The 23444-nt window shown below is 48.1% G+C and overlaps 1 protein-coding gene across 2 annotated transcripts in view; it reads left to right on the top strand.

Annotated features, from left to right (window-relative positions):
* Positions 1-23444, top strand: part of TMEM132C (transmembrane protein 132C) — a 375340-nt gene that overhangs the window by 288689 nt on the left and 63207 nt on the right. For both annotated transcript variants that reach the window (XM_060119269.1, XM_060119270.1), the window contains exon 4: positions 18217-18400. In XM_060119269.1, the coding sequence (XP_059975252.1) occupies positions 18217-18400 (184 nt within the window). The remainder of the gene's footprint in view (positions 1-18216; positions 18401-23444) is intronic.

The following is a 23444-nucleotide window of genomic DNA, read 5'->3' as shown; positions in this document are numbered from 1 at the left end:
TTCAATTGGCCAAGAAACAACAAACCCCCAAATATTTAGACGGTTAATGACTCAGAGCACAGCCAACAGTGTGAGCTTCATGATGGCAACAGTCTCCCCGCCCCAGGGTGGGTGGGTGCTGTAGACTGAATAATTCACGTGTTGAATCCTAACCCCCAATATGATGGTATTTGGAGATGAGGCCTTTGGGGTGCTTAGGTCATGAGGGTGGAGCCCTCATGAATGAGGTTAGTGCCCTTATAAAGAGACCGCAGAGAGCTCCCTCGCCCCTTCTGCCATGTGCAGACACAGCAAGAATACGGCCATCAGTGAATCAGAAAGCAGGTCCTCACCACTAAATCTGAAAGTGCCTTGATTTTGAACGTCCCAGGCTCCAGAACTGGAGAAATAAATCTCTGTGTTAATACGTCACCTAGTATATGGTATTTGTTAGAGCATCCTGAACGGGCTAAGACAGTGGGGGTGATGCGGAGCAGCCCCGGTGAAATGGGGTACACAGAGGGGTCTCTGACAGATGCTAAGCTTACAGGGGCACCCCCAAACTCACAGGGGGTGCTGACACACCTACCCAACCCTTGCCCTGCAGCCAGACACTATTTTTTATTCTCCTGGCCTGGAAACAAATCTGCCCTCTGCCCTGGAGGGAGACAGTATCTCCAGCTTCCAAGGCTGTTTGCATAGCATGAAAGGCTGGTGTCAGACACACAGAAGTGCCAGAGTTAGCTCCTGACACAGAGGCAACAGCTGTTTTGCTCAGCATGGATTCTCCAGGGCTCAGAGTGGCTGTATGATGCATGAACAAATGACATCCTGGGTCCAAGTTCCATTTCCTCCTCTTCTCACCTAGGCAGCACCTTGGGAAATGCACTTAAACTTTCTGTATCTCAGTTTCCTCATCAGTGGGGATAACAAGGGTGCTTATCCTAAAGGGGTTAGATGAGTATTAAAGGCTTAGAATGGCGCCTGATACACAGTCAGCCGTATGTAAGTGATAAAAGCTAAATATTACTGTCTGATGGTGATGGATGGTGATGATGATGATGACGACGATGATGATGATGATGATGAAAGCAGTGTGGGGTGGCAGGTTCCAAGTCACACTTTCCCCTCTGCTTTTTACTGTCCCCCGGCACCAGGCTATGCAGGAGATGCTGTTACACGTGGTGCTTCTTTTTAGCACTTACATACCTGGGTCAATTCATTCATTTTTATTCCCTACTTGGCCCCCATTAGGCATTCAATTCTAGGACACCCCCGCCGGGGGCGAACGGAAGCTCTACCATTTTTACCCTTCTCATGTAGCTCACACCTGTAGCACACTTCCTAGTCTATGGCACGTGCTCAGAATAGGTGTTCAATGAATGAACAAATGAATGAATGCACTTCTCTCTGGTTCCCAAAGCTGAACAGGGGCTACAACTGGACATGACCCAGCAGATTTCCACTCAATATAAAGAAGAGCTTTTCAACCATCAGGCTGCCAACAGGTGAAATTAGCTGCCTCAGGAAGTGCCAAGCTCTGTCCTGGCTGGAAACGGGGAGCCGAGGCTGAGGTGTCACCTGTCAGGACAGGCACGGAGGGAACACCTGCCAGAGGGATGGGAGCAGGGGGATGCACAGCAAGGGCTCTGAGATCCACGGAGTCCCTTTCCTTGCAGACCATTTAACATCAGGGCTCTGGCCCTGCCATTTGTCATTGTCAAGGACTGAGAGACCTGGGCCCTTCGGGGACCCCTGAGGACCAAGTTCCCTTTCATAGGAAGCCTGGCTCTGCTGTGGGGACACTGACGGCAGCTACAGTGTCTCCTCCTTCCTCTCTCTTCTCTTCTCCTTCCTTCCCCTGTTCCTCCCCTCCCCCTCTTCCTCCTCCTCTCTCTCCCTCCTTTCTTCCTTTCTCTCCCCCTCTCCTCTCTTTTCTGTTCTCTTTTTAAAAAATTAAAATAAGAGACAGGGCTCTCCCCTCAACTAAGGTGGAAGCATGGGGCTTTCTTAAAATTTTTATTTATTTTTATGTAAAAACATTTATTGAAGTAAAGTTGCTGTATAATATTATATAAGTTATAGGTATACAATATAGTGACTCACAATTTTTAAAGGTTATCCTGCACTTATAGTTACCGTAAAATATTGGCTCTATTCCCCGTGTTGTACATACATCCTCAGGTCTATCTTTTACACCTAATACTTTGTACCTCCCACCCCTCATCCCTATGTTGCCCTCTTCCCCAGACTGGTAGCCACTAGTTTGTTCTCTATATCTGTGAGTCTGCTTCATTTTTGTTATATTCACTAGTTTGTTGTATTTTTTTGGATTCCACATATAAGTGATATCATACAGTATTTGTCTTTCTCTGTCTGACTTACTTCACTTAGCCTAATGCCATCCAAGTCCATCCATGTTGCTACAAGTGGCAAAATTTCACTCATTTTGATGGCTGAGTAGTATTCCATTGTGTATATACACCACATCTTCTTTATCCATTCATCTGCTGATGGACACTTGGGTTGCTTCCATATCTCAGAAGTCTGGTGCTTTTAACATTCAAGCCAATTCTCTAAGGGAAGTGATGTCACTCCCATTTGGCAGGTCTCTGCATAGAGACACTTTCCCAACCTTACACAGTTTAGAAAATGGAATTCAGACGTTTACCTGGATGTGTCGGACACCTGCATGGGAATTGGAGTCCATCAGATCTGGGTTCAAACCTTGCTTTAAAAGCTCTGTGTCCTTACTTATTCTGTGTGAGCTGAATAGGATCACATTATAGATAGGACCGTTCTGAGGAACAGTAAACACTGCTGATGGACAGTAAACCCTCAGTGCAGTGTGTATGCACAGGTCCACGTCTCCTTCCCCACCTAACCCACCTGTTTCCCATTCAGTGGACAGTGTTGGAGAGCGGAGACATAACAAGGTGGTTCCTGCGATCGGTTTCCACTCTCCTGAGCTCCTCCCACCCTCTCTGATGGAGTGTTTCGTGCTTGTCTACAGAATCCTGGAAAGAGTGCTCACTGGTGCGTTAGGAACCTGGCTTCCAAACCCTGGCTCTCCTCAGGCCGGGAAAGGACACGGGGCTCCTGTTCGCACCACCAAGAGGAGGCTTTTGCTCTGAGCCCTCAGCTGAGGAGACAAGAAAGGACAAAGCAATCCGGCCAAGTGAGGACACTTCCTCTCGCTAACGGCTTCGGCGGCCCCTCTGGGATCAGAACACTATCACCCGGGTGACACCATGTCGCCTGCAGTCTGGCACAGACCCCCAGCGGGGTCCCTACAACTTGGGAGGCCAGGGGCAAGGAGATGGGCCTGTGAGATGATGCTTCAGCTGCTGTCTTTGAGCATTTATTCAGCACTAGATCACGCGCTGCGTGCTTCCCACCCACAAAGAACAGTCGCTGGGACTCTCTTGTTGGTCTGTTTCCCCACCGCCCCGCCTGCCCCGCCATATGCATCCACTAGCATGAATCCTCCAGGAGACGCAGGATCTTTTTTTGTTGCTGCTGCATCCGCAGTGCCTCCAACGTCACCTGCGTGTTGAGGCACTCAGTAGCTGTGTTCTTGAAAGAACGCACGTTGCACGCAGTAGGCGGAGAGGGTCAGAGGCTCCCCGTCCCGCAGCTGGAGGATGCGGTCCCCCGCCAACAAGGCTGGGAATTGCGGAAAGTAAAAGAACAGCTGTCGCAGTTGCTTTGTAAAATTCGGTGCGCAAAGGCTCTGGGATTGAAACTGTATTTCAACGAGGATGGTGGTTCCATCTCCAGTGTGAACACAGTATTTATTATAATATTTAATTCCTCACAGCCCTCAGTCCGGGGAGTCCACCTAAACGGGCTTTAAGATGAAATTGCAGCCTTTAAACTGATGTCTCAAAGGATGTGGTTCATTTCAGCATCTTTACCCTCTCTTCAGACAGCTTCCAAGACACCTAAGAAGGGCTTTTTTTTTTTTTTTCCCTAAATTGGAGACCCCCTCAGAGAGCCACAGCTAAATAGTTACGGACTCCGGTGCCTTTGATGTGAAAAGTCCTGCCCCGGGCTCCCCCTCCATCCGTTGTAGCTCCTGGAGGGAAACCAGATTTGATGGTGGCTGCATCCTTCACGTCTGAACGGGGAGAGAGCTGCTTGCCAGCAAGCATTCCTTTCTTACGATGGGTCAAAATGGTCAGTGAAGCTGGAGGAAAAACACTGCTCCCCGGAGAACAGGGTGGGGAAATATTGTTTTGATCCTCCGCTGACTTTTCCATCCCCTACATTTTTTCCTGATATCTGATTCTCTTGCTGTGTCTGGTGATAGCTCCCCGGGGGGACATATGTTCGTGGCATCTGCCTGCCTTTCAAGCCAGACCGCCTTGGTGTTAGAACACAAGGAACCGTTTAGAGATGAAAGAGTTTGATGCAGCTTCCAGGTAACTTGAGGAAGGTGGAGACATCTCCCGAAGCTGTGTCTCCAGGCACTGTTTTCTCCCAGAGTGCTGACATCTGTCTGATGTGGGATAAACACCGCTGTGTCCAGAGTGTTATAATGGAACGGAGATGATCTGGTCGTTTTACCTCCTTTTACAAAAGGGGAAACTGAGGCCCAGGGAGGGGCCAGGGTCAACCAGGTGTCTTGGTCAGGGTTCTTGATTAGAAAGCAAGAGAAACCCGAATCTGGGAAACTTAAGCCAAAGGCAATGCATGACCCAGAATAGGAGGAGGTCATGGGATCGGAAGAGGCCAAAGGACCAACTCGGGAATGGGCAAGAACCAGTGAAACACAGAGGACAGGGCGACAGTAACCAGAGCCGGAACCTTGAGGCAGAGAGGTCAGCCAGAGTGAGCCATTCAGGCATTCCTTCCTTCTTCTCTTCTTTGCAACACTTGGCGGTCCAGTTCCCAGACGGGCGCGTCCACCTGGTTAAGCCATTGGCCATACAGCACTAGAAAAATGGAGAATTCAGCCACTTCATCTGTAAAGTGGAGGCGGGGGAGTAATGACCAGTAATTAACCTCCCGTCACAGCTCCGTATGATAGGAGAAGGCTAATTCTCCAAGAGGAAGCTGCCATGCTATTAAATCATATTAAATTGGGTGGATGCTGGGGAGCTCTGAAAGGAGAAGTAGCCACTGCATCAGGGCCAGGGCCACCTCTTGATTCCTGATCCAGCGTTCTGTCACACTGGGCTGCCTTCTATGTAGGTCCCGAGGCTATGGGAGGCATGGCTTGAAGAATCTGCTTTCCCCCTACACTTGGCATGACAGCCCCATCAGACTTAAACGTCACCACTCACGGGCTCCTCCGACTGAAAGCCATTCATTACATTGATTTAGTCAAATGCTTTGTCATCCCCATGGTCCAAGTCACTTGTATGACTGAAGATTCGACTTTTTTGGATGGAGGTAGTTCTTTTCAGCTCGTCTATTTTCTATTAAGGACACTTTCAGGGCACTTAATAAAGCCTTTCCCTAAACTGGAAATGCCAAGTGGTACAAGTTGTATCAAGTTGAGAGGGGATTGTTTGGCCAGGAGGCTTGGCCCCGTGCCTGTCCTTAGGACACTGAAGGGCCTCTGGAAACTAAAAAGAAGGTTTGTACGGGCAATCTGGGCTACCCCTTGATTCCTAGGGAGTATTGACTTCCCCACTGAGCAATGACAAATTGCAGATTCTTGAAGGATTACCGAAGCTCTGCATTTCAACAGTCCACCTCTAGAAGTGAGTTTCCTTCTCGCCACCGTTTCTTCGGCTTATTTTGGCTTCCCCGAATCAGCTTAACCAGTTGGACATGCCTTTTGGGGATGTTTCCAATAACTGTCGCTAGAAAAGAGTAAAGGTTAGTTTCCAGGATGACTGGCTGATGCAAATAGCAGCGTTATCCAAGGATCGTGAAGCTGTGACAGAGGAATCTATGCATTCAACTAATGAAGGTTTATTCATCTCTTCCTGCGTTACCAGGCGCTATTCTTGGCATGGTGGTGGGAAGGGGGTTACAACAGAGACGAAGACGGAGCAAATGTCTCATCTCGAGAAACTTCCGTCTTAGCGGGGAAGACAAACTGAGCAAAGGAACACCAAACAACGTCTTCACTAGTGATAAATGCAGTAATGACAATCTAGCCATACGATTGTTTCTGGAAGTGGGTATTGGAGAATGTCTACTTGAGTTACGTGTTCAAGTGTTTGAAGGTGTTGGCTTCTATGCTGAGTGACAAGAGGGAGGCCATGCAGACAGCAGGCAGGGGGAACAGCAAAGACAGAAGTGGGAATAAGCTTGGTGTGTTCGTGGAGCAGACAAGAATCCCAGTGCAGCCGGAGCATAGTGATCAAGGGAGAGAAGGCAAAAGAGGAGATCAGAGGGGGAGGATGGGTCCAACGATAGGATTTCAGGTTGTGTTCTAATTGCGGCAGGAAGCCAAGCAGACTTTTTTTTTTTTTTCGGTATGCGGGCCTCTCACTGTTGTGGCCTCTCCCGTTGCGGAGCACAGGCTCCAGACACGCAGGCTCAGCGTCCATGGCTCACGGGCCCAGCCACTCTGTGGCATGTGGGATCCTCCCAGACCAGGGCACGAACCCGTGTCCCCTGCATCGGCAGGCAGACTCTCAACCACTGCACCACCAGGGAAGCCCCAGGCAGAGTTTTAAGGATGCACGTGGCCTTAGAAGGTATGTATTATGCAGAGACCCCCTCTGACTCCTGGGAAGAGGATAGATGGTAGAGAGACAAGAGTAGAATCTGGGAGAACAGGCAGCCACAATGGTCCAGGAGAAAGATGAAGAGGGCTTGGATTCAGAAGGTCACAGTAAAGAGACAGAGAAGTAAACTGACTCAAGATATATTTGTAAGTAAATTCATTTGTATCATTGTTTTTAGATTCCACATGTAAGTGATATCGTATGATATTCATCTTTCTCTGTCTGACTTACTTCACTTAGTATGATGATGTCTAGGTCCATCCATGTTGCACAAAACAGAAACAGACTCACAGACTTAGAAAACAAACTTGTGTTTACCAAAGGGGAGAGGTGGGGAGAGGAATAAATGAGGAGGTTGGGATTAACATACACACACACGACTATATATAAAATAGATAACCAACAAGGACCTGCTGTAGAGCATAGGAAGCTCTGCTCAGTACTCTGTAATGACCTATGTGGGAAAAGAAGAGATATATGTATACATATAACTGATTCACTTGGCTGTACACCTGAAACTAACATGAGGTTGTAAACCAACTATATTCCAATATAAAATTTAAAAACTGATTTGGTGAAAAAAAAAAAAAAAAAACAGCGAAAAAGAGAGAGAGATTTAGAGGCAGAGCCAATAGGCCTGGCTGAAGGAGTGGGTGGGGGAGGGAAGGTGGGGACAGAGAGAAATCAGTCCTTGTGTTTAGCTGTTGGGCTTCAAGGCTGGGGGCATGATGGTGCCACTTACCCCAGTGGGAAAGACCAATGACCTGAGGGTGAGAATATAAGCAATAAAACCTGTTTAAAGAAGTAGAAACCGGGCCTCCCTGGTGGCGCAAGTGGTTGAGAGTCCGCCTGCCGATGCAGGGGATACGGGTTCGTGCCCCGGTCTGGGAGGATCCCATATGCCGCGGAGTGGCTAGGCCCGTGAGCCATGGCCGCTGAGCCTGCGCGTCCGGAGCCTGCGCGTCCGGAGCCTGTGCTCCGCAACGGGAGAGGCCACAACAGTGAGAGGCCGGCGTACTGCAAAAAAAAAAAAAAAAAATGATACGAACTAGAGCCCTCAGTATCAAACAGCGCGTTCCTCCTTTTAATCCACCTTCTAAGTGGCCAAAGAAGATGCTGAAGAGGAGCCGCTGATGCTGCGTCACACTGACCCTTCTCTCTCCATTCTGCCCCATCCACTCCATCGGAAGTACTGAGGGGTTCCTCTCTCCCTACCTGCTGGCTCCCCACTCCACGCTGCCCCCCCGGTCCAAGCCGCCATGACTCTCCTCTGAGGTTATCCGTCCGCCCCCTCGCTGCCCCTCCGGAGCCACTGTGCCCACGGAAGCCAGAGGGGTCTTTCTCGAATGCAAGTCTAATGAACGCTTTTACGCCAGGAGCACCCCCAAGTCCTTCAGCTAAAGCTCCACCGTGCTCCAGGGTCTTGCCCTGACTGCTGTCCAGCCTCAGCTCCCACACGGGGGCTCCAGCTCTCTGGAGACCCAGCTGGGGGCTGGGCCAAGGGGAACAGCTGCGCCCCCGACTACATCCACTCAACATGATGCCTCCCTGGTTTGTTTTTGTATTTTTCCTTTAAGAGAAAACGTCAACCTGACAGCTATTAACTGTTTTTAAAAATGTTAGAGGGATGAGTATGAAAGACCCTGATCACCACCCCCAGCACCAAGCAGTGACACAGGGTGCCGGCCCCGCCCTGCCCTTTCCAGCCTCAAGCTTGCTGCCCGGATGTTAGGATGTGTCTGTAACCAGGCTCATTGAACTCCAGCTGGTCTTCTTTGGGTCCTCAAAAGGTCTCCACCCACGACAGCCCCTCTTCCTAAATTCCCTTGCCTCTTTTTTCCTCTGGCTTACATCCACTCAGAGTTCAGGTCTGAGCTCAAAAGTTCCCGTTTTAGGGAAGCCTTTTCTCACCCTCTTGGCTGAGCTATCCTGATTTCAGGGCTTGCACTTGATTGTCTTCATATCCAGGCTTTTAGTGGGTGCTCGTTCAACATCTGTCGGGTGATCATGGACGTTGTGTTCCTGGCAGAGTCAGACAGTGTGCGGACTCCCCGCTGCACGTGGGGCTGGTGTTGTTTGTGTGGAAATGATGCTGGGAGTGTGTGCCAGCTGTTTGCCGATTTGGTCTCAAGTCTATTCCCTGCCATTCCCTTGCTCTGTGGTCGGTGGCTGCAAACTATGTTTGCCAGGATCCCTCAGCAACTGAATTATGGCGATGTTTAGCCAGTGGGAGGCGCTGGTGAGAGATTGAAATAGGGTGGAGGAAAGAAGTCAGGATATTTGCTGCCCTCTCTGCTTCAGATGGTGTCTCAGGCAGTGGGTCCTACGTCTTCTTGGCTCTTTTCCTACTGGGCAGCTCTTGACTGCAGCTCTCCCCCAGGGACCTAGCTCCTGGGGTCACCAGCCCTGCCCTTTGTCCCTTGACCCTGGAGGAGCATCTTTTTCCCATTGATAATCTCTGGTTCCCTCACCATCCCGTGTGCCCCCTCTGCCCCCTCCAAAGCCTTTGTAACTAAAATTAAATCTCCTCTACAGAACTACCTGGTGTAGCCTCCGTTTTCTGACTGCTGACCACAGTACAAGCAGCATCCAGAAAACTGATGCTTTCTAGGGTGTGGTGGGTGGAGCTTCCCACAGCACTGGGGAACCCGACATAGAGATGAAGGGCCTGGATGCTGGAGCCTGCCTCTGCATTTATGCTCTGGATGGGGCTGTCGTCTTGGTGCTGCTGAGTTTGGCACAAGAATAAGGTCTCTGTATTTGAAATCATTCCCTTAAATGAAGAGTAAGAAGGAGTTCTCTTTTTTCCCCAGTTTTATTGAGATATAATTGACATACAGCACTGTAGAAGTTTAGGGTGTACAACATAATGATTTGACTTACATACATCATGAAACGATGCCCACAGTAGGTTTACTGAACATCCGTCATGTCATAGAGAAACAACATTGAAGAAATATATATATATATATATATATATATATATATATATATATATATATATATATATATATATATATATTCCTTGATGAGAACTCATAGGGTTTACTTTTTGAACAACTTTCATTTATAACATGCAGCAGTGTTCTTAATCTTTATCACACTGTACATTACAGCCTAGTATTTATTTATAACTGGAAGTTTGTTGACTACATTTATCCAATTGCCCTCCCCCAACCCCCGGAAAACAGTTCTTCTTAACCCTGGCTTCACAAGGGGATACCCTCGGAAGCTTTATCAGAAAAAAAAATGACATCCGGCCCACCACAGACCAGCTGAATCTGAAAGGAAGAGAGGAAGGTGTTTCTGAAAAAGCATTGGTGCTTTGCACGACAAGTGATCCTGTCGTGCAGCTGGGGTTAAGGACATTAACTAGAAGTACAGAGATTGCCAGTGTAAATTCTCCCAGGATGGGGATGGTATGGACCCCAAATCCAGAGAGAATTGGTAGAGCAGGAATTAGACTGCTTTCTCAACTCAGGCAGAACCCCGCCCCCGGCTTGGAAGACGCCAGGGCAGCCGGATGCTGCAGAGGGGAACAGGGGACCAGAGCAAAGCAGCCCCAGGACATGCTGCATCTGCATTCACTCTGGTCAGTCTCCTCCCTGTGTTTTTAGCCAAATAAATGGGAAACTAATAGCAGGTGGTGGGAATTCTGGTGGAGGTCTGTGACCCACTGTTGGCCACAGTGCATTCACTTCTGTATCTCAAGTACCAAAGCGCATGCCTGGCACAAAACAGGGGCTTGGTAAGTGCTTGATGGATGGATGAATGGTGGGTGCTCAGCAGAGCACGCTTCTATTTTCTACTTTAGAGTAAAACTTTCCTTTATCCCCTCTAGTCCTTTTAGTCTTAGTGGTTCGTGCTGCCACAGAGACCCTCAACTCATCAATTACAGACATTAACTGTAAATTATACTTTTGCATAGTTAATTCAGCCTCTTCATTATGTATTTAGTGGTGCTCAGCAGGCTTAAAATTCAATAGCAAGCTTTGGAGCAGATCCACCTTCTGTCTTCTGTGATATTTGGAAAAGGCGAAGTTTTAGTAGTGGACCTTGGGGCATGTCTTTCCTGGAAGATCTCCAATGGGCTCTGCTTTTCGCTTCTCCCTTGGAAGGAGTTCAACCCTTCTGGAAAGGCTGATAGCTTCAAAGGCTGCCTCTGCCCTCCTGTCCAACCGAGCAGGGAACTCCTTCTCCCTTCTTGAGCCGAAATGAATATTAACCTGACTAGTGGAAGGAAATAGAATGTCAATATCAGGGGACCCGGCTCCTGGAGCATCACTCATTCATTATTCATTCTACAAATATTTACTGAGCATCTCCCGAGGGTCAGCGCTGTGATGTATCACGAGAATATCACAGTGAACAATACAGTGTCCTTGATCTTGTGGCGCTCTCGGGGGAGAAAAAGGGGAGGGGCAGATGGCGAACGGCCCAATGTCTATAAATGTATAATGTGCCGTGTGCTGATGTGGATAAAGTGGGCTGAGCCATGGATAACAGGGTGAAGGTAGTGATGGGTGAACCGCAGTGATGTCTGGGGGTGAAGCCAGTGCAAAGGCAGTGAGGCAGAGGGAAGCTTGGTGGTTTTGAGTAGAATAAACGAGGGAGAAAATGGTAGAGAAGGAAACTGGTGCAGTAGTGGAGACAGGGACATTGTATTATCAGGAACTGGGAGATGAAAGCATTGCTAATTCCGGGGCCAGGCTCAGAACGGATCCTCAAACAACACTTGCTTTGCCATGTTCAGCTTCCACTAACAAAGGTCGTGGGTGTGTCTCCAACCTACAAATCCAGTGTGAGGACCATATATATACAGCTCTATTCCTTTATCTGTCAGTGCTTTCAAGGTTTGCCTTAAGCCCCCATTCTCCTTGGTAGCAGCAAAGTTAATCTGGTTGATTTCAAGTTCGCTTCGGCATTTCAGGTTTAAACTCGGTGGATTCAGTCTTTCGAGCTCTGCCCCATGTTCTTCAAAATGGTCCCGGGTGGGAAGGATGATAGCTTTGGATGGGGGTTGGGGGGACCTTGGGTCTTCACATAATCTGGCTCACGGCTCAGCCACAGGGATGTGCTAAGGTGTGGTCATGGTTCGGCGCTAAGGTTCATGAGGTTTCCGTGTTTCCACCTGGTCTCTGAGTGCACCATCCATGACGTCTTTCCCTGCAAGAAAAAGACTGCAGGAGACTAACTTCAGTAGTCTTCCCTGGAACTAGGTGAAAATTCCATTGCTTTCCAGTACCACTCAGGCCTTAGGAGGCTGGGCAGTGGAGTGAGCTCCCTCTCAAGCCCTCCCTGCCCCTGGCATCTTGAGATAATCCTATTAGACCTCTGCCATATCCTGCTGGCAAAGTGCATGGGAGACTCTAAGATCCCTTAGGAATCAAGTGAAAGACTTGTATCCATCAGAGACATCATCCCTTATCCATTGCTGTGTAACAAACTGTCCCAAGCTTGCTATCTTCAAATAACTATTATTTCTCAATAAATGGGAATTTTCTGGGCAACCCCTCTGTTGGTTTTTCCTAGGCACTCTTATGGAGCTATGTGTATCTGGTACAATAGTTTGGAGCCAGGATGGCTGGTCCTCACTCTCTCCACATGATCTTGCATCTGGGCATCTTCATGATCCCGTTGGATCTGAGGGATGAGCTCAATGCTTTCCCTCTGTGTTAGCTGTCTACAATTTGTGCAGCTATGTGCCAGGCTCCTAGAGTGAGTTAAGCATGTACATTTATCTCCCTAAATATGCACAAGACCCTGAAAGAGCAGAACATACATCCCCATTTCAGAGATGAGTAAGCTGAGGTATTGAAAGCATGAGTAACATGAACAATGTCTCGAGGGTAAATGTGAGGTTCGTATCCAGAGCTTTGACTCAGAAAACATGTGCTCACGCCCATCCACCACGCTGAAGAAAGGAAAATAAGTGATGGGACCTGGTCTAGTCAAATTCAGGGTCAGAGCTGGAGACACACTCTGCCTGGGAGGGATGCTTCGATCAGGATCCAGGGACCTTGGGTAAGGTCTTGTTTTTCCCCACCTGCTGTGTTCCACAAATCCCAGGACACACGGCCTTAGGAGGACAAAGATGTCCAAGTCCTACCGGGTTATTGAACAGGAGAAATACTGTAACCAGAGCTACCACTTAATGACTAGTTGTTTTTCGATTCGTTCAGCTTTCCACATGTTACACCTTTTATCCTTCCAACAGCCTCATAAGGGTGGCTTCTCACAGATCAAGGAACCGATCCTCCTACAGGTAAAGTTCGTGGTTGTTCAACTTTGCTGCACCTTAGAATCGCCTGGGGAGTCCTTAAGAATCCCAGTTCCCAGGTCCCACTCCAGGCCAGTGAATGAAGATCCCTCGTGTGGGACCCAGACCACAGAATTTGTTAAAGCCCTCCACCAGATAATTCCAGAAAGTCATCAAAATGGAGAACGAATGGGTTATGTAACTTGCTCCAGATCACACCCCCACTAAAGAACAGAGTCAGAATTCACACCCAAGTGTGTCTTATTTCAGAGCCCACGGTTGGAATGCCTACCCAATACAACTGCTGCCTGGACACTAGAAAGCAAAAATAATAATAATCATTCAAAAGCAAAATGCTTGGTGATCACAGAGAGAGAGGCTTTTTGGTAGAGCAGTAATGTTCGACCTTGGCCACACATTAAAATCACCTGAGCTTTAAAAATGCTAATATCTGAGTGACACCTCTTGAGATTCTGATTCCATTGGTCCGGGGTAGAACCAGGTATCGATAGTGTTTTTTTTTTAGTCTCCCCAGGTGCTCGTAACATCCATCCAGCCAAGGTTGAGAGTCCCCGCTTTGTAGAAAGGGAAGGCTCAGGTTACCTCCTTAAGGGTTGCAGTTCACCTTTGAAGCAATGTCATTGGTATCAATATTATTTGCGTAAAGTACTCTCTCTCCTCATCCTTCCACATTTACCTGCTCCTATAAATTTTTAGGCTTTGGGGACCGGGATAGCGAGAGGGAAAAAAAATTAAGTCTGAGCTCAGTCTAGTCCAAGTGTGTCTGGAAACAGGGCAACCTGCAAAGGCTTTCCTCCTTCCTCTGTCCTGCACCGTTATCCTGCATCCTGAATTCTGGCCTGCATGTTAATTGCAGAGAGCAGGAATGGAAGAGATGACTCTCTCAATAACAGACCAGATCCTTTCTCACTGTCCTGACATATTGGATGAGGGGATGTTAGCTCAGCCAATCAGATATCCGCACTCAGCACTTTGAACGTGGGATCGGTGGTGCAAAGCATCAAGGACAGTAGAAAATTCGTTTTGGCATCAGCCGTGGTGCCCCGTCTAGAGCTGGTTTTGTCCAACTTTCCTTTGCTTCCGCCTATTCTCCATGTCTTTTTCTCCACACTTCCTAGTAATTTTGAGGCATGTGTTAAGTTCCCTTTTCTTTATCGGTCAGCTCAAGATGTTTTCTGTTGCTTGCAACTTGCAGCTCAAACTGATACGTTGCAGCACCGTGGAGAGCACCCAGAGATCATCAGGACGTTCCTGTGGATGGTGGGGTCAGTGGGACTATCTAATAAAGCCTTTCCCAGGGGAGATGTATGTGTCCTTGGCCTTCATGAAATACACATGAAGTAAAATGAATCAAATGAAGCCTGGGCCAAATTATTCTGTTCTCTTGGAGCTGCTTCCCTATTATAAGGTCGATTTCTTCATTTTGTTAGTCTCATTTCTTTCTGCAGGCAGTAAGCTGTCATCACTGTATGACTTGGGAGCTGAAATCCCTACACTCCACAGTGGGGAGGTAAAGCCCTTTTAGCTTCTTAAGATACACCGAGACTTCATTTTCTTACAAGATGGAGTGCAACACCTAAGAGGTTTGATAAATTGGGTTTCCAAAGTCCAAACTTTATTGTGACTATTGTGGGAATTTATTTGCTTTGGGTAAGAGCTTTTTTTAAGCCAATTTTGAACATTTCTTTCGAGAGTTAACTGCCATAAATCTACCCTATTGATTTAGCAAGTAGTGGTTCTTGGGCTCTCTCTGGAATCACTCAAGTGTTTAAATTCCTCTATTTATTACTCCAAAGATATCACAAGCCCCATATAGGCTGGCATGGAGGGTTCTTGGTCCCTTCAAGGCAAAGGCTTAACAAAGATTTCAGTTGGCTCAGAGAGAGTAGGAAAGCACTGGCCACAGACAGATTTGCAGACAGGTTTCTTCTTTTCTTGGTCCCCATCTGCTACCATAATGTATCATACCATGGTATTGTGTCTGACAGGAACAGCTACCAAGTAAGTGCACTGTATACAAATCTGAACAGATCCCAGTTCACGATGAACAGCAGGGAATTGGCATCTATCCTCTGGCTTGTTCTCTGGGAGCTCCTGGACCAGCCCTAAAGGGGAACATTTAAAAGGTGGCTTTTGACCAAATCTAAAGTCACAGAGGATGAACATAGGGTCAAGTCCTGCTAAACCCAGGAAGAGCTCACATTTATTAACCTTTGGTCGTGCCAAGTTCTGTTCTAAGTGCCTGAGACATATGTGATCATTTATTTAATCCTCGTATCAACTCCATGAAATGGGAAGGAGTCGACTTCCCACTTGGCAACTAGGGAAAAGAGGGCGGAGCTGCCCAGAGTCACCCAGCCGGTAACGGGTGGTGCCAGGGCTTGAGCTCAGGAGGTCTGCTTGGAAGGTGACGGCAAATGAGTCATGACACTGGCTGTGTTCCCTTGAAAGAGTCACGGGTCCTCGTCTTGCTTCGACCCACTAACCTCCCTCCTGCCCTTTACCACTTCCTTTCTTTTTCATTCTTTAATAAAATACTTCTTGGACGCCCAATGTTCATAACATGTAACACTGGATCTGCTTTTGCTGCAGCAGGAGTTGATGAAGGAAAGAGGTGTATCAAGGACCCGTTCCAGCCCCAGAGCCAGCACTCTCACACCCCCTGGGTACACTGGGGTCCCATGGACCACTAGTTTGGAAGTCACCACACTGCATTGTCTTTAGGGCAGGAGTCTTCCACCTCAAAGATGGGGGTAGGTCGCAGGCACATTGTAAAATCTCTAGCAATATTCTCAGTGTAGGCATCCTTTAGGCATCACGACGGGATCTTTGGATAACTGGATTTTTGCCACGTGCAGTACTAAGGAAAGAGAATTCTTTGTTGAATAGGGTCAGATAACCAACAGCTACATCTCCAGCGAGCACAGCCAAGTAGCCAGCTCTGCTGCAGATAAGGAGATACCAAGGGAGGCTGTTAATCCTGAGAGGGCAAGATTAAACCCCCTGAAATGAGGGAAGTCTTTAGTCTTGTGAAGGGAGAGGCTGGCCAGAGCATGCAGGAGGGGTGTCCGGAAGTTGAGTTGAGCAGACCCCGATCCCTGCAGGCCTTAGCTGCTGGACCAAGAAGTCTTAGTTTGGAAACACTCCAGATTCCAGACACGTCTCCCTCATTTTCCAAGACAAATAATTCACTCTTGAGCTTGCACAGATCATGACTTGAGGTTCCAGACGCTGAATTCGTTTTCCCTCCCAGAGGGATATATGCAGCGTCTCATAAATCGCTATCCTCCGGGCTCCACTTCCAGCCCGGAGCACCGGAAGGAAGATGCATGAGTCCCGGTGCTTTGGCTGGTGCAGCGACCTTGCTGTTACGTCCCGCCCCAGCCTCTGAACGGGCCTGAGGGTAACAGAGTGAGAAATTAGCGTTCTGGCTACTGGGCAAGACCTGAAGATTGAGTGGGTGCATCTTTAACTGACGGTCTCCCACAGCAAAGGGAAGAGTTTCTCTGTGACTCTTCACACTGGTACCAGCAGTGTTAACATCTCTGGTGTTTCTTTCTTGATGTGCTGTGGGAAATCCCCCTCAATTCACCTGACATCAGGCGGCCTTTCCAGAAGCTGCCAGCTGTGAGAGTGCTAACTGTTGGCCCACCACTTACTTAATATTTACCCTACAGGCAAAGAGCACTGGGGGCACCTCAGCCTGGCTTCAAGATCCTCCCTGGCCCACCTCACAAGCCCAGCTGTATGTCTGGGATTCCCTTCCTTAGAAGGGCACCACCAATATTGATTCTTTTGATTCAGTAGTTCCAGAAAGCTTCTCCCACTTTCCCTTCTCTGATCTCCTAAAACAAGGGCTGGCAAACTTTTTCAGTAAAGGTCCAGTTAGTGAATACATTAGGCTTTGCAGGTGTTACATGACCTGACATAATTATTCAACCATATTCTTGTATGTAACATGAAAACAGCCAGAGACAAAACATAAACAAGCGGGCAGGGCTGGGGTCCAATGAGACTGTTTACATAAAACAGGTAACAGGCTGCATTTGGCTGACAGACCACAGTTTGCCCATCTCTGTTCTAGGGAAACTTGCTTGGTGTCTTGTAATTTCATACTCGACCCCCGACTAAATTAGAGGAGAATGCTGTCGAGAGCACAGGGCTGGGAATTGGGAGAAGCTACATTCAGCTTGCTTCTGCCACTAACTAGCTATGTGGTTGAGAACAAGCAATTTTCCCTTCCTGGGCTTTCGTTTTGTCATCCGAAAAATGAGATGTTTGGACTGTCGGTCATTCCCAAAGCATCAGAGTTGCTGGGGCAAGCTTGCTAAAAAAATACATATATCTGGGCCCACTTCAAATACAGGGTATTAGTCAGATTTCTTAGTTGCAGACATCAGAGTCCCTTTAGCTAACTAGTCCTTCTAAAGAGAAGAGTTTTCCTTAAGGGATACTGAACAATTCCAAGAATCTCTAGGAGAGCTGTTGAATTGAATGTGTTTACTACACAGCCAGGGACAAGGCAGACAGGGAAGAAACACAGATAAGAAAAATGACCAACTCTGCCGTGGACCTTTGCACTGGAAACATCACTTGGCATGATAATACAGGGGCCTGGATAACAGAACCACCACAGTTGCCCCGGAAGAACCAGGACCATGATGCTTGTCAGAAAAATCCTAATTGCCTTCCCCGCTGCTGCTTCATAACCCACTTCTACATCTAAGTACAAGTAGAGTGGCTCTGACAAGTGGAAACTTGGCTTTAAGCCTGCAGGTAGCTGCAAGGGAGTCTAGAAAGGTAGTTTTATGCTTCTCGGCCTCTGTAGGAGGATAAGCTAGGAAGGGGTTGAAAGACGTTGATTTAGCTGCTTACAATATCTGCCACACAAACGACACTGAACTTCAAGGGGGTCCATTTAGTTCCGAGGTCATCCAGGTCCATGGTGCCAGGGTGAGGCAAACTGGATTAACTCACTGTCTGAAGAGCTAGTCAAAATCAATCCAGGAGACTCATCAATACATAAACACTGATGCTCAATGTCGAAGATTCTTCAGCCACATTCTTAACGTGTGGGTGCTATTCCATCCCACCCGCCCAGGTCCCTAAATTGTAGTTGGTGCCAAGTTCCCAGGTGCCATGCCTGAAAGGCATTTCCTTTGTCCTTACATTCTGGTTATAATTGTGAGGAGGACGGGGCGAAGGGATTGAAATGTGCTTCCACCAAACCAAGTCAGCTTAGAGCTCTTTTCCTCTGCTCTCTTCCAGAAGCAGCAGTTTATTCAATGAGGTTGTGCAGATGAACTTTGAAATCGCCAGCTTCAGCAGCCTGTCGGGGAGTCAGCCCATCACCTGGCAGGTGGAATACCCGCGGAGGGGGACCACAGATATCGCCGTGTCTGAGATTTTCATCAGCCAGAAAGACCTGGTTGGCATCGTGCCCTTGGCCATGGTAAGACCGGTGTGATCATGGATGCGCGTGTGATCATGTGTCAGCTGTCTGATTGTACCCTGTTGTCCCTCCTCTCTTTCCCAGGCTGTTTGCTGCCGTTGTTTCATGGGATGTTTGCATTCACAATTTCCCCTCTTCCTAGTCTTTGGAAGTTGCTATCGTCGTTAATCCAGCCTGTCTCAACTTCAGCTATTTTCATACCAGCTTCATGACATTTGCCAAATTTATAGTATTTACTTACTTTTTCTTCTTGAAGTCTACTCCAGTTCTTTTTATTTATGTTCCTTTCTTATAAGGAAGCTTTAGGTCACTATGGCTATTAAGATGGGTATGGTATATTGCTGCTACAAACAACCCCCAAATCTTAGGTGCCTAATGCCATCTAGGTGGTTCTTGCTTATGCCACGTGGTTTAGATGGTAGGGGGCTCTGTTCCAGGCAGTCCCTCAGGGATCTAGACTGATGGGTACGTCATCATCTTGGAGCTAGAACATCAGGAACACGTGGCCTTCTTGGTGGCAAAGACAGAGAAGCAATCAGAGTGACACGCAAGCTCTTCTAAGCAATGGCTTACAAATTACGTATGACACTTTCACACACATCCTTGGGCAGGAGTCCCGTGGCCCCGTCAGATTTCAAGAGGGCTGGGAAACATGGGTGCAGAGGAAAAGTTGGGTGACTACCCCAGTCTCTGCCTCACTACACAGTAAGTCAACATGTGATTGACACAAGTAGAACAAAACACAAATAGAGTATACACAAACCCGTGTTACCAACTTCTAGCTAGATCCCATGCAGCTGGAACTGAGAAAAGCAGAGGATGATAAGGGGCTAGACTGTAACTCTATCCTGTGGTCACTCACCCACGTCTGCCAAGCCCTGGGACTATTCTCCAGGACCATGCCTGTGCACAAGTGTTAAGTCCCCCTTATGGAGATACATAGAGGATGGCGTTTCAGAGGCACTGGAAGAGTGTTCTGAAATATAGCTCCAGTGGTCTTTGCCAGAATTCGCCTTCATAGACATGGAGCCTGACATGGATATTCTAAAACTAATTTCTGTTCAGCTTTGGAATAAGCAGGCTTCATTGACACCAGGTTAAGAAATATATCAACTAGAAGTCTTTGAGTTCCATGTGACAGAAAACCCAACTCAAACTGGCTTAAGCACGATGAGAAGTAACCAGCTCACATAACTTAAAAAGTCTAGAAGAGTGTTTCTCAAATGTTAATGTTCATATAGGTCACCTGACGATTCTTCTCAGATGCAGGTTCTCATTTAGGAGGTCTGTGTTGGGTATTTTTTAAAGCTCCTAAGTTATGCCGATGCTTCTAGACAGAGACAACAGAGCACAGGTTGAGTACCAAGGATGCAGGTGTGCAAATGATGTCATCACGGAAGGTGGCTTCTCTTCCCCTCTCAGCTCTGTGCTCCTCTTGGCTAGAGTCACTGTCCAGGAGGCTCTGTCCCCAAGGTGGCCCCTGGCAGTGCCATGCTGACATAGTCACAGCATCATATCCAGCAGGAAAAGAGTGAAAGATCATTGCTGATCACCCAAGAAAACTCCTAGGACTGGCTCTGTTTGGAATTGATTGGCTTGGCTTGGGTCACGTGTCTAACCTGGGAAGCCAGTCACGGAAGCCAAAAGGACGTGATGCTCTGAATGGCCAGGTCTGGGGAACACCTTCCCCTGGAGCATGTCTGGGATCAGATGGAGGGCTGGTAGGCATGGTGCATGATGGGAAAATCTGATTCCACTGAAAGAGGGGCAATGGATGCTAGTCAGACACAGCAACAAATGTCCACCACAGGAGGTATTAGGATTTGTTAATACTCTGAGGTTAGAGAATGACTTCTCTTGACTTTTCATGTCCTAGAAAAGGCCTCAACAATCTACAGGCTATGGGCCAGATTCAACCTGCTGCCTCTTGGTACACCATGCAAGCTAAGAGTGGTTTTTGCATTTTTAAATAGCTACATTTTGAACGGTTATATAAGTCGCTTCTTAATATGCTCAGTTTTGCCTCTTGGCTCAAGAACCCTGAAATAATTTCTGTCTGGCCCTTTAGAGAGAAAGTTTGCAGACCTATGTCACAGGACCTTGACCTCAGTTCTAGAGTATACGTGCCTAGTTCCCACCCTACCTATTTCAAAAAGATAAGTCCTGCAGATACTGTGAAAAGTAAAGTCATTATAAGTATATGAGATATGATTTTGGCCACGCCTTTTTTTTGGCCATGCTGCGTGGCATGTGGGATCTTGTGGGATCTTGTGGGACCGTAGTTCCCCGATCAGGGATCAAACCCATGCCCCCTGCATTGGAAACCCTGAGTCTTAACCGTTGGGCCACCAGGGAAGTCCCTGGCCATGCTTTTCAAGGGACTACAAGAAAGCCTTCTTTGAAGCAGGGTGTCATTAATATTGTGCTTATAGTGTTTTTGTAATACCTTTAAGGTAAAATGAAATGACGACTTATGTCACACCCAGAATCCTTTTGTGTGCAAATAACTGTAAATGAATTCAAACTGGCTTCATCCAGAAGGTCACAGAGTGGCTGACTGCACGGAATAGAGCAAGGACTTCTGACGGCCGGATTTAAGAGCTCATGTGATGTCATCCTTTTGCTTCCCCTCAAATGTACAGTTTGACATCAACTCTGCAAAGTGCTGTGGACAGTTAGGAACTATACCAGGGAGTAGACAATAAAAGAAGCAATTTGGAGAGATTTCTATTCTCTTATTTTCTGTATTTTCAAAGTTTTTTTTTTTTCCTAGAATGAGCTTTAGTACCTTGAGAAGCAGCCAGAATAGAAACTTTTATTGGAAGGAAGTAGCAAATAAAATGGCAGCTTGACTAGAAGATGAGACATTTTTTTAAAAAAAACTGAACAGGATGCAAATCTTTATGTTACCTGTCAGCAGCCAGTGAGGCAACGGGTCAGTCTTTGAAAACAATTAATTGCCCCAACCGTTGCTCATTCTAAAGAAAAGCAAACTGCCGAAAGGTAACAGAGAGGATTACCGAATAGGAAATGGGCCTCGTTGGGGAAGTTCTCACCTTAAAATCAGGCCTTCTCAAACCCCTTCCTAAATCCAGGAAGAAAGCCACGACGCCACCCATGTGATTCTCGGTGGCCTTCTATCTCACCCAGCAGTACCTTCCAACTCCCAGTGAGTAAATGAGACACAGGGAGCAGGGGGCAGTGTCCTCAACTCTCCAGCGGAGTGACCCTTCCGGGCGGGAGCCCCCTGAATCACACTGCCTGCCCCCAGCACCATCCTGGGTGGAGAACTCAGCCTCACAAAGCCATCATTTACCCACCCCGCCGTCAGACTTAACTCAGCGACAGGACCCTTTCCTTGCATGGGGGCAGGAAAGCTTCAGGGTCCAGCTCCTTGGCCTTCGAGCATCTCCCACCCCACCAGTCCTCAGCCCCTGCCCTCAAAGTGCCCACATCAGCTGGGGTGGAAGAGAGGGAGGGGTCTGGCTGCGGGGACCAGGACCGAAGGCTGGTCCAGGGCAGCCTGGGGCCAGCACAGACTAGGAGATGAAGCAGCAACTTTAGTGCTTGGGCTTCAGTTCTTCTTTGCCATAAGAGAAAAGTATTCACATCCCTAGTTGAGACCCCACAAGCAGAGGTCAGGCGCAGACCTCCATGTGGCAGTTTCTGCAGGTTGGCGGCAGGGGTGTGGGCATGCTGGTCTCTTTTCAAGAATAAAGACGTGCAGAATCCACTCAACCTCACCCTGAGCTCTTGCGAGGTGCAGGCACTGTGGGTGCACATCGTGTTCCATCCGGAGGACTCAGCAGTAAACAAGCAGGTCTTCCCCTCAGGGGGCAGGGGCATGTGGGAGACAGACAGACAGCAAATAGGAAGCTATTTCTTAAGCTAAGACCAGGTCATGATAAGGTGCTGCCATGAAGACGAATAGCGCGGGACAAGGGGATGGCTTGTAACCGGTTCCCAGTTCTGTTCATGTCTCAGAGCTTCTCCCTGCAGTTTATTTAAAAATAAAACGGTAGGGGAGTTTCCTGGCAGTCCATTGGTTAGGACTCCGCAATCTCACCGCCGAGGGCCCGGGTTCCATCCCGCAAGCCACATGCCACGCGGCGAGGCCAAAAAAAAAAAAAATGAAAATGAAAATAAAATGAGGTCCAAAGTCCAGTGACTGGTGTCCTTAGAAGGAGAGCTCAGTTTGGATATCTGGAGGAGACCACAGGGAGGAAGGCCGTTTGGGGACGGCAGCAGAGCTTGGAGAGATTCACGTACAAGCCAAGGAAAGCAAAAATTGCCAGTAACCTACAGGATCTAGAACAGAGGCAAGGAAGTTCCTCCCCTAGCACCTTCAGAGGGAGCCCGGCCCTAGGGACACCTTGATTTTGGACTTACAGTCTGCAGAATCACAAGAGAATGAACTGCTGTTGTTTTAAGCCACCCAGTTTGTGGTACTTTGTTACTGCTGTTCTGGAACGCTGCTGCATCCCTATCCCTCCCCCTCTTGCTGCATCCCTGTCCCACCCCCGGCCCCATCTTGCCGCACATTTGCCAGGGGCATGGTCCTCTCTGCGTACAGCTCCTGTCCTGTCAAAGAGGCTGTTTTCCGTGGTCCTCCTCTCTCTGGGTACCAGTCACTGGGCTGCTTGCCTCAGGCTCCCAGCTGAGATGGGCGTCTGGACATTGCACCATCCCTGGCTGTTTCCTTTGATCCTGCCCGCAGCCCTGTCATCACACACTCTCCAGTTCAACTCCTCTGAGTGGACCTTCTGTTTCCAGCCAGGATGCTGAGGGATACCGAGGGGTACGTGCTTCAGACTCTCCTTCCCAGAGGATACATCACACCTATCCTCAGTCTGTGAGGGGAGAGGTGAAGGGATCTCACTGGGGTATCTGAACCCCATGGCCAGATATTTCTACCCAGCAGTATCCCGTGGTTACTTCTCTGCATCCTTTGTTGTTGCTAAATTCAGAGAACCAGACTGAGGAACAGAGCGTGCATTCGCAGGCCTGTGGCATTGCAGAGATGCTCTTGGACCCCCTGTCAATC

The sequence above is a fragment of the Mesoplodon densirostris genome, chromosome 15 (assembly GCF_025265405.1).
Source record: "Mesoplodon densirostris isolate mMesDen1 chromosome 15, mMesDen1 primary haplotype, whole genome shotgun sequence".
Classification (NCBI taxonomy): domain Eukaryota; kingdom Metazoa; phylum Chordata; class Mammalia; order Artiodactyla; family Ziphiidae; genus Mesoplodon; species Mesoplodon densirostris.
Note: the sequence above shows the minus strand (reverse complement) of the source record. Positions and strands in the feature narration are given on the sequence as shown.